Source organism: Quercus robur, chromosome 5, assembly GCF_932294415.1.
Source record: "Quercus robur chromosome 5, dhQueRobu3.1, whole genome shotgun sequence".
In the NCBI taxonomy this organism is placed as follows: domain Eukaryota; kingdom Viridiplantae; phylum Streptophyta; class Magnoliopsida; order Fagales; family Fagaceae; genus Quercus; species Quercus robur.
This window is the reverse complement of record NC_065538.1, coordinates 11,191,609-11,202,179: the sequence shown is the minus strand read 5'-3', so window position 1 is coordinate 11,202,179 and position 10,571 is coordinate 11,191,609. Positions and strand designations below refer to the sequence as shown.

The 10,571-nt window shown below is 32.2% G+C and overlaps 1 protein-coding gene across 1 annotated transcript; it reads right to left on the bottom strand.

Moving 5' to 3' along the window:
- Window positions 1-215: 215 nt before the first annotated feature.
- LOC126727789 (receptor-like protein 8) lies at window positions 216-9,771 on the bottom strand. Its single transcript, XM_050433704.1, has 3 exons — window positions 9,357-9,771; window positions 4,025-4,171; window positions 216-2,458 (listed from the first exon to the last, which is right to left on the bottom strand). The coding sequence occupies exons 1-3, from the start codon at window positions 9,769-9,771 to the stop codon at window positions 216-218; spliced, it is 2,805 nt and encodes a 934-aa protein (XP_050289661.1).
- Window positions 9,772-10,571: the final 800 nt, after the last annotated feature.

Sequence of the window (10,571 nt, the reverse complement as noted above, 5' to 3'; positions counted from 1 at the left end):
TAAAGATATCATATGCCACAAAATGACTTACATGTTTTTTTATAAGCAGATGAGCATTACATATGGCTATTAAAAACTTCCTTCTAATTGTTTCAAAACAAAACTACAATAGAGATTGGAAAATTGTAAACAGAACACTTTGTTTCATATTCATAATAACCATTATTCATAACCAAATAGACACACAGGTGTCCATCATCACCTATTAAGTATAACTAATGACAAATACAGTTTGACAACCTTTCTAGCATATAAAATGCAAAATTGAAGCATCGTTGTTGCCAATAAGGATTAATATAAAGAATACAAGCTACACCAATAAAGAAAATAATGTATGATACGATAAAAGTTGTGGAGAAGACTAAAGGATCCACATCATACCATTTTCCGTGACTTGCATTTGAAGATTTTATTGGTGATGGAGGTGATTTATCAACCCTGGTGCAACTTTTCTCTAGTGGTGGTCCACAAAGAAATGGATTTCCTTCATAACTGCTATTTTCAAATGTTCCAAATTGTCCTTTCATGTCTGGAACTTTACTTGATAAGTTGTTGTAAGCCACATTGAAAACTGCTAGAAAGTGCAGATCAATCAATGTTGAAGGAATTTCTCCACTCAAATTGTTGTGAGAAAGGTCCAAACTCTCCAACTGAGTCAATTTTGAGAATGTATTTGGAATGGAACCTGTCAATTGATTGTAAGACAAGTTTAGTGCAAGAATTGGAGATAGTTGTCCTAACTCTGGAGGGATGCCACCTGTTAGTTTGTTGACTGACAAATCCAATCCAGACATGAGATCAAGAATGCCACCCTTGTAGAAGTAAGATCTATATTTCATTTCAAACTCAATCCCAATCTCTGCAGCAACCTCTCGTTCTACCTCAAAATTTTCAAAATTCCTTTTGAGGATACTTTGATATGGGACAATTATATCTCTGAACTCCAAAAAAGTGGAATTTGGTTCAGTAAGGCCGTCAAAAGCATCTATCTTCTCAAATTTTAGGTCGTGAAAGCAATGCGGTATTGTTCCAGAAAAATTGTTCCTGGAAAGATCCATTATCGCAATATTCTTTAACCAACACAGCTTGTTCTGAATCACACCACTAAAATTGTTGCCACTCAACAACAATATTCTTAAATTTGGAAGCATGCCCACTCCAATAGGGATTCTACCATAAAATTTATTATCTCTAATGTCCAATGTCACCAGATGAAGTGAAAAATTGAAAGAAAGTTTCGGTAATGATCCAGTGAGTTTGTTGCCTTGTAAAAATAGATGTTGAATAGTATATAAATCAACGCAAGAAGGTGACCATTCAGAAAGCAAGTTATGAGAAAGGTCTATTAAAATAAATGCATGCATTTCACATGGAATTGGACCTTCGAAAAAATTATTACTCATGTCTGCAGACCATGCGTACCGCAGATTTCCTGCTAGCCATCTGGGAATTAAACCTGAGAAGCCATTGTCGCTAATATCTAGGAGCCCCAGCCGACTACCAACTGCTGGTACCACAGTTGGCAAAGTACCTGTTAACTGATTGTTTTTTAATTCCAAAATACGTAAGCTACTGTTAAAATATCGGAATCCCTTTGAGAAAATTTCACCATGAAATTTATTATAAGATAACTTCAAAACTGCCATGGAGGTGCAATTGGCAACCAATTTCATTGGCACCTCTCCTGAAAAATTATTATTGGACAAGTCCAATTTCTCCAAATTACTCATGTCACCAATTGAGGATGGGAGAAAACCTTCAAAATGATTTTGAGATATATTTAGATATTGTAAGTTTGGAATCACCTTTCCAATAGTTTCCTGCAACTGCCCATTAAAGTTATTGTAAGAGAAATCCAACCAAGAAAGATTATTGCAGTGAGCTATTGGCAAGTGAAATTGACCCCCAAAATAATTATCCCGAAGATTTAGCAATTGCAATCTAGTATTATTTTCAATCAACCAAACGGGGAAGCTTCCCTTCAACCTATTGTGAGAGATATCAACCAATTCCAATTCTTGCTGGTAAAAGAGAAACTTTGGAATGTTGGAGGATAACTTATTCAGATCACAGTTAGGCAGCACTAGCATCTTTAACTGAAACGAAGGTTCCCAACTGGGATTTTCAGTTTCAATCTCAAATGTGTTGTTTTCACTCACAATTTTGTTACCGTCTTCAATCCGGTAGTTTTCACCTTTAAATCGAATCACTTTGAGCTTAGAGTGATTGGCAAATGAGCTGAATGAGAATAAACCCCCAAAACGATTATAACTAAGATCAATGTACTCAAGGGATGTCAAGTTGGCTATCACAGATGAAGACAAATTTCCACTGAATTGGTTCTTAGATAGATCTAATAACCTAAGAGATGTCAAACGACTTAGGCATGGAGGGAGGATCCATTCAAAGTGATTGTCAGAAAGATCTAACTCTTCAAGTTTCTTCAACATACCCAAATCTGTCAAAAGCAATAACATTAATAGTGTCCATCCTAATTATGTGCCAATGTAAAAATCAACAAGACAATCAATTAGTTTACTGGCCAGAATAGTAATTGGAAAGAATATGTTTTGACCCCTTGGATTATCAACCAGTAGATTAAACTATTTAAGCCAATTAACAAAAATATGTAAACAAGATTATCATAGGTTAATCACCCCAAGCAAGCATGTCACCCTATGTAAAAAGTAATTCATGATAAATTCAGCAATATGGTGACAAAGTGAAAAATCGATGGAGAACCTTGAAAGATAAAAACGATAGAGGGGTTGTGTAAAACCTTGAAGATTTTATATTTGTAACATGTTGGAGACTATTCATTTGTAAAATGAATAAAATTGAATTTCGGGATTTGGAATTTTCTTTGTGAAAATTCAAGTTTCAGGATGTTCAATCGGTCGAAGCTTTTGTTCGATCGATCGAATTGATCAAGAAAAATGATTTGAAGTTTCTACCTAACTCGATTGATGCTCGATTCCTGTTCGATCGATCGAAAAGAGCCTTCGATTGATGCTCGATTCCTCTCGATCAATTAAGCCTCGTAAAAACTGTTTTTTGCATAATTTTCTGCAGAATTGTGATAACCACTCTGAACATTGGGAAAGGTTTTAAATCTTGTAGATGGTTGTTTGAGGCATCGTAACTCTCCATACGTACCTTTTGAATGGTTATAACCCTATGGGTATAAATAGAGGTTAATGTTCACTTGAAAATATGACTTGGTATTCTATGGGTATTCTCCAAAATAGTAAGTTACAAAGAAACACAAGAAATCCTGTGGGTATTCTCCAAAATTGCTATTTGTAGAACCAATAAACTTGGTTATATCCTGGGGAAAAGTTTGTAGAAACTCTTTAGCAACTTGCGTATGGGGACAAATATTGTCTAAGGATAATATTCAATTGTGCCTCCAAATCAATCACTAATTTCTATTTACTTGATGTGTTCATTTTGTTCTCTCATTGTGGCTTCAACTCTTGATCCGCAACATGTTAGTAGCAACACAGCAGATGATAATTATCTTAGGTCTTTCGACTCACGGGTTGATGATTTCTTGGTTTAGGTTTTCTCTTTTGTAGCACGTCACTAAGTATCTTATATATTTTCGCAGGTTAGGCATGAAAAACAAGGTAGCACTAACTCAACTAAAACATGTCAAAATCCGTGTTTTAAGATTTTCAATCGATCGAGTTGCTATCAAGGAAGTTTCAAGAATCTTCTTTTAATCGGTCAAGCTACGATCAAATGGCTATCAAAGACACTTGTTTGATTGATCAATCATCAATCAAACAGGTGTCTTTTTTGAACTACATTTTGGACTCGTAATTTTGAACTCTTGGTGACACATTACATATTCAAACAAGATTACATTGTCATGGAATGTGCCAATAAAACCTAACATGAATAATTATATTTCAGTCATTCTTCTTCATTTGTTTTTAGTTTTTACACTCCTAATCTATGTCAGATAAGTACCGGTAACATTAACAAAGTATAAATGCCAAATTTCATATTAGATTCTTACCTTTAGCATGTAAATTCCCGTGGAGTTTATTTTGAGATAATGATATAGCCTTGAGAGAAGATAGTGTCCCAATATATGGAGAAAGAATTCCAGTGAACATATTACCACTCATATCTAAAATCTCCAAACTTCTGAAATTTGTCATATCTGCCAAGAGAATTAAAAAGAGATAGTGTAAAGAGTAAATATTTAAAATGGCATACTTGTGGATACTAAAAGACATTCCTTCTCACAGGAAAATTATTTTAGCTGTTGAAAAATGTATGATGGAATTTTACCCTTGAATGGTAGGCTTCCATTGAGTCGATTCTCTCGCACAATGAGTACCTCCAAATTTCTTAGATTACTCAGTTCTAAATCATAGGTGAAGAGAATTACATTAGTCATATTGAAGGAAAAATTAGGATTTAAAGAATTCTTTGTAGTAAAGTACCCTAAAAACTCTAGAGGATCTTAATCTTATTGAATGCATTGAAATATTCACTAGAAAGCATGTACAACTAGCGTAAATGTAGATGAGGTCAACAAGGCATATAAGATTTCAATTTTGTTTGAGTTTTTTCATGGTATTTTTTATAAAGGAAATTTAGGGGGAAATTTTGAGAAAAATTCAAATTTACATGTACGTACCTTTGCTAGAAAGAGGCCCTTGCATTTCATTGTAACTTAGGTCTAGATATTTAAGATCTGGGAGTGCACCCAAAAATCTTAAAATGTCCTTTTGCAAGAGATTCCAACTTAAATCTATGTGCTTTAGCTTGTTCAATTTAGGCAAAGAATTCCATTCTGAAGAAAGTATACAACCAATTGTTAAATCTTAGAACGCAATGGAAAAAGGGTGCCCTTTAATATTTTTTAAAGGGAAAAACAAAATAAATAAATAAACATTTTATTTTGAAATAATTTCATGGATAAAAATAGTCTACACTCCTCCGAGGACAAGTTCAGTGATCAAATTATCCCATGGGAAGGTGGAAGAGATCCACACGCATTAAGTACATTTAGGATTTGTTTAAAAATTTTTGCTGAAAGTACTGTAGACAAAAGTAAAAGTTAGCTGAAATAGTACAATGGTACCATGAATAATACCAAAAAGTGCAGTAGGGTCCATGAATAGTAGCAAAAATAAGCTGAATAATAAAATAAGTTGGCAAAAATATTTTTTGCCAAACACACACTTAGTGTCCATTTGGGAACAGCTTATTTAATTGAAACTGAAAACTTTTTACTGAAAGTGTAAAAAAAAAAATTAAAAATTAGCTAAATAGTACAATACAATTCATGAATTATAAATTGTACCAAAAATGCAATGAGACCCATAAATAATACAAAAATAAAAAAAACTAAAAAATGAAATAAATTTAAACAAATAAGTACATTCCAAATAGGCTCTTAGTCACTACCAAGTAAATAACAGCTAGTATTTGTTTAATCAATTATTTAATGGACATGGTACTATTATTCAAATTTATTATGATAACTCAAACAAATAGTGCTTTTATGGTATCGTGGCCTAAAACTAAATCATGTGACAAGACAAGTAATAATAAAAATAACATGATGATGGCAATAATAACTTTGAAAAAAATTTCACATAATTAAATAATAGGTTAAAATATAAAATTTACCTTCTAAATTTCACCATTTTTCATTTCTGTCTTATAAGTTTGAGTTTTGTTATTTCATTCTCTTAATTAGTTTCATTCCTTCTTAATTAAGTCTTCTGTGGAAGTTTTTATTTTATTTTTTATTTTTTTAATTTTAGAAAAAAGACATTAATTTAAATTTTAAAAAAAAAAACTAGAAAGCCAGAACGACGTCTCAAAAACAGTGCGACCTTTATTGTGCCAGCTATGTACTAGCTTAGGATTGAGCTCCGCAAGTTTAGAGGAGTAGAACACTCTGTAACCAGCTTTAACACCAAATGTCTGATTCACATCATAGAGGTCCCAGAGAACCACCACGAGGGGCAGGGCAGGGACTTCAACTCCCAGAAAGAAATAATACTTTTAACTTTTCATAAAGTTTTATTCCCATAAATTTTATAAGCATAGGATGAACTAGATTTAAAATGTACGTGTTAAGGAAGAAATAATTTTTTTGTTACAATTTATTCATCTTTTTGAGAGTTGTATAACCAATTGAGATCCGGTGTAATAGTCAAGTACAAGATAAGGTTATTGCATTATACAATACCATATTGAAGGGTTAAGATTAAAAGTAAAAGTATATTTGGCCTTAATTCTTGGATCAATTTTTTTTTTTTTTAAACTTTTTTAACCCTCATTTCTCATGCTATTTTTGGAGTGCAATAGCGTACCAAATCAAATCCAACTCCTTATAAAACATTATGTTAAAAGTTTTTTTTTAAATTAATTTTTGTTATTTATAAATTTAGCCAGACTTGTTCGGTTCCTATTTACCAATTGTAATCGAGCGCAATTAACATATTCCATTTTATAAAATGAGTAAATTTAAATGCAGTACATTATGTTTTATAATTGAATTTAAAAACACTTGGTTAAATTGAATGGATATTTTTTTAAAAAAAATTATTTAATTAATCAGTACAACAAATTGTTTGGATTCAATTGAGTAACACTTATAAAATTTATAATTTAAAAAAAAAAAAAAAAAAAAAACTGCCTTAACATAAAAAGAATAATAATGAAACAAAAACCGAATATTACAATGACGGGGGATAAGAACGCACGTGTGGTGCAAGTTGAAATCACCGGGTATTACCGGTCACACCAAGTAATATTTTACTTTCGCCAAGAAAATTATGAAAGTATGGAGCATAGTAAAAAACAAAGAAAAAGAAAAACCAATTTTTTTAATGCGCTTCTCCTTAGTCATGACCTGCTCCAAAAGAAGACTAAAAAGAGTGGAGTGGGAGATGTAGAACGACAGTGGTGGAGAACGACATCGGAGTGGGAGATGTAGAAACCATGAGAAAGGTAGTAGAATAGGTTTTGGTCTAATTGGTTCGGTTGGGTTTTGAGGGCTTGTTGTGGAATGTAGGCTATGTAGCCTTTGAGGTGTGGTACTTTTTGTAAAGTAGTGGTGATGTAGATGTTGGTTTCATTTTTGTTATTCAGGCGTGGGAGGGATTGGAAAGACTTTGTCCATCTAATTGGCTTCTTTTTTCTTTTTTTTTAATTAATGTTTTTCTAAAATTAAGAATAAATTAAATATAAAAAAATAAAATAAATGTTAACGGTTGAAACTAACAGCACACTAACGAAGGACTTAGAGTCTGTTTAGAATCTGCTTAATTTGCTAAAACTGAAAACTTTTTACTGAAAATAATGTAGATAAAGGTAAATGTTAGTTAAAATAGTACAATGGGACCCATAAATAGTACTAAAAAGTGTAGTGGAACCCATGGATAGTAGCAAAAATAAGCTAAATTGTAAAATAAGTTGACAAAAAATAAGCTAGACAAAAAATAAGCTAGCCAAACAGACACTTAATTGGGAAGAGATGAAACCTAGAGGATTGAAATGACAAAATCCAAACTTATAGGACTAAAATGAAAAATGGTGAAATTTAGAGGCATGGTTGGCTTTGTCACAACGACGATGATAGCGATGAGCCTGACTAGTATGGCATGGTTTCAACTTGTGGCTTCAATCTTGGCTATGGGTTTGTTCAAAGTGAGGTGTTTGATGTTTGGTCTGTGTGTGGTTTTTTGTACCAGAAATTACATTTTTCTGCCCTTCATTTTACACTTTATTCCCTGAAATATTAAAATGCACGATTAACTCTCCAAAGTTATAACTCTATTTCAATTTCTCCCTACCATCTATTCTGGTGCAAACTTTGATAAAATTTAGTATTAAAAGACCAATTTACCTCTCTCTATCCAAAATAGATAGTAGAGGAGTAAAATGGATTTTTAAAACTAAATTTCATTATATTTAAAAGCAAACCAAATGGTAGAAGTTTAAGTGTTACAAAGTAATTTATTTAGGGGTCGATCATGTGTTTTGATAGTACATGAAAAAAAGAAAAGAAAAAAAAAAACCTGTAAATTGAGGTAAATTTTAGGGTGGAAAATTGTAATTTTCCCTTTTGTGCTTTGGGAATATAGATGAGTTTGGGGTTTTGGATGAAGCTTATAAAGAAAATGAGTTGTTGGCTTTAAGCTTTTGATGTTTGTGAGGAAATAGGTTTGGTTGAAATGATGGAGTTGGTACCAAGGGAGTCAATTTCGTACTGGAGGCTGTTTGGGTAGTAGTGGTACACTCTTGCCTTCAGCTGAGGCTTATAAGGCATGAATGGGGCGCATCTTTTTTCGATGTGGGAGCAAGTCTCAAAAACTGCTCATGTCGCTTGAAGGAACAAAGCCATGCGGGTCCTTCAGCCCTAGAGCAAACAAACTGCTTGTGGGCTTGGAACAAAATCCTCCCCCACAAATATATATATATATATATATATATTTGTATTATTTATGTAAGTATGAATATATTAATTTTTATGTTTATCAACAAAAAAATTTAAATCCACATATTTTATAAGCCTACATATTAGCTTAAATATATTAACAAATATATTAGATTAAGTAATTTTTTTTTTTTTATTGTACTGACCGAAACGCCGATACAGGCCAATACAACCGAAATAAGCCGGTACAACCTGGTATTTTTTTGGTATGTTTTGGGGGAGTATCAATACCGGTTTAATGGCCAATACAGTATATTTCCCCGGTATGGCCGGTACCAGTATAGTATTGACTTCCTTGGTTGGTACACATTGTGGGTTGTCCCCCCTTAAGATTGAGTTTCCTTTCAAATGTTTCTCAATCTCAAAATAGTTTTCAAGTTTAGAGAAAGGTAAATCAAGAATAAAGAATAACAAATTAACTCAAAAAACATTGAAATTTTTTTAAGAAAAGTTCTTTAAAATTTTATTATAAAAATCTTGTAAACGTAGCATTACTCTAAAACCAAGGACATTTGATGTTTGTCATATAAGATTTTGAGACCTAACAATTTTACATGTCATTATTCTAATATATATATTGATTAAGTCTAAATCATATTCTATATTTAAATCTGCAGTAAATTGTTGCCGCAATTAAAATAAAAGACTATTAATAACTATAACAATTATTTTTTAATAACTACTATATTAAATTTCTTATTTAGACAAAAAATAAAAGACTGTTAATAACTAACATAATTATCAAATTTCATATTTAGACAAAGAATAAAATTTCTTGTGCATTGTATATGTTACCAACTAGAGTTACAATGATTGTTTTTCTTCTTCTTTTAACTTTTTTTTTTTTTTTTGGTGTTTTAAATTAGAAACAGAGCTCACATACCTTTATTTCCTTGCCAACCACGAATTCCATTGCGAGATAAATCAAGAATTCTTAACTCCTTGAAAGGCTGCAACAAGGACTCGTTCAAGAACCAATTTTCATTATCAGCATAGACGTGAGTTTCATGGATTATATTGGAGAGCCAAAGCTTGATCACGTAGCCAGTGGTGTTATTACATTTGACTCGCTCCCAGTTACAACACTCACTCTTTAGGTCGTAAACCCATGATGGAAGAAGGGGTTCTGTATAATTAGTATTGGATTTCAGATATGCCTTCAATTCTAGCAAACCCATCCTCTCTTCCTCAATGCAAGCTCTTAGCTCATGAATGTGAGCAACAAGTACTAAAACCCACAGTAAAGACCTCACTAAAGGCCACTCCATTGAGAAATATTGTGAAGCACCAACTTTCATTTCTAGCTAAGTCTTCTTATATAGAAAAGTTTAGAGAAAATTATATAACGCTCCTTGAGGTTTATTTAACTTACATTTTGATCCTTTTATTTCTAAAAGTTAAAGTCAAAATTGTCACCTAAACGGTGTCAACTAAAATCATAGAAACACAGTGAGCGTTTGGTTTCAGCTGAAACCAACGTTCACGTTTTCATTTCACGTTTCCGTACTTTTTTTTTTTTTTTTTCAGTGCATGAACAGTAAATTTACTGTGCAGAGACAAAAATTACTGTTCATGCACTGTATCAGTACTGTTCACATACTGTAGCAGCACTGTTCACGCATTAAAAATATTAAAAATGGATTCCACGGTACTTTTCACACCTTTAAAAATTATTTTGATACAGTATTTTCAGTTTTCAGTTTTCAGTTTTCAGTTTCAGTAACAATAAGCTCAATTCAAACGGAGCCTGTAATCTCATGTTTACTCTCCTCTACGTCAAATGAAGACAAAAACTGGAAAAATAAAATAACGAGTTCCACAAACCAAAAAAACAAATAATAATAATAATTCTTGAATCTAATAAATAAAGCATTTATTAAAGCATAGTGTTTATTTACCTGCATTCTTACCGGAATGAGCAATGCTAAAGATCCAAAATTTTACCAACTGTAGATATGGCGACAGTTGGCGACAGGTTATTAGTAAATGAAAAAAGTAATATTTATGGTAGGTCTAGATGTAAGCCAATAAGAAGTTACCCACAACAACAATTTGTAAAAATGTTGTAAAATAGTTTATGATTATAGTATTACTCTAC

Excerpts from the sequence above, each read along its gene's own strand:
- LOC126727789 (XM_050433704.1), bottom strand. The coding sequence starts at position 9,771 with ATGAAAGTTGGTGCTTCACAATATTTCTCAATGGAGTGGCCTTTAGTG. Across the intron at positions 4,172-9,356 it reads TGGTTGGCAAGGAAATAAAG|ATATGACAAATTTCAGAAGT; the intron begins GTATGTGAGCTC and ends TTCTCTTGGCAG. Across the intron at positions 2,459-4,024 it reads CGGGAATTTACATGCTAAAG|ATTTGGGTATGTTGAAGAAA; the intron begins GTAAGAATCTAA and ends TGCTTTTGACAG.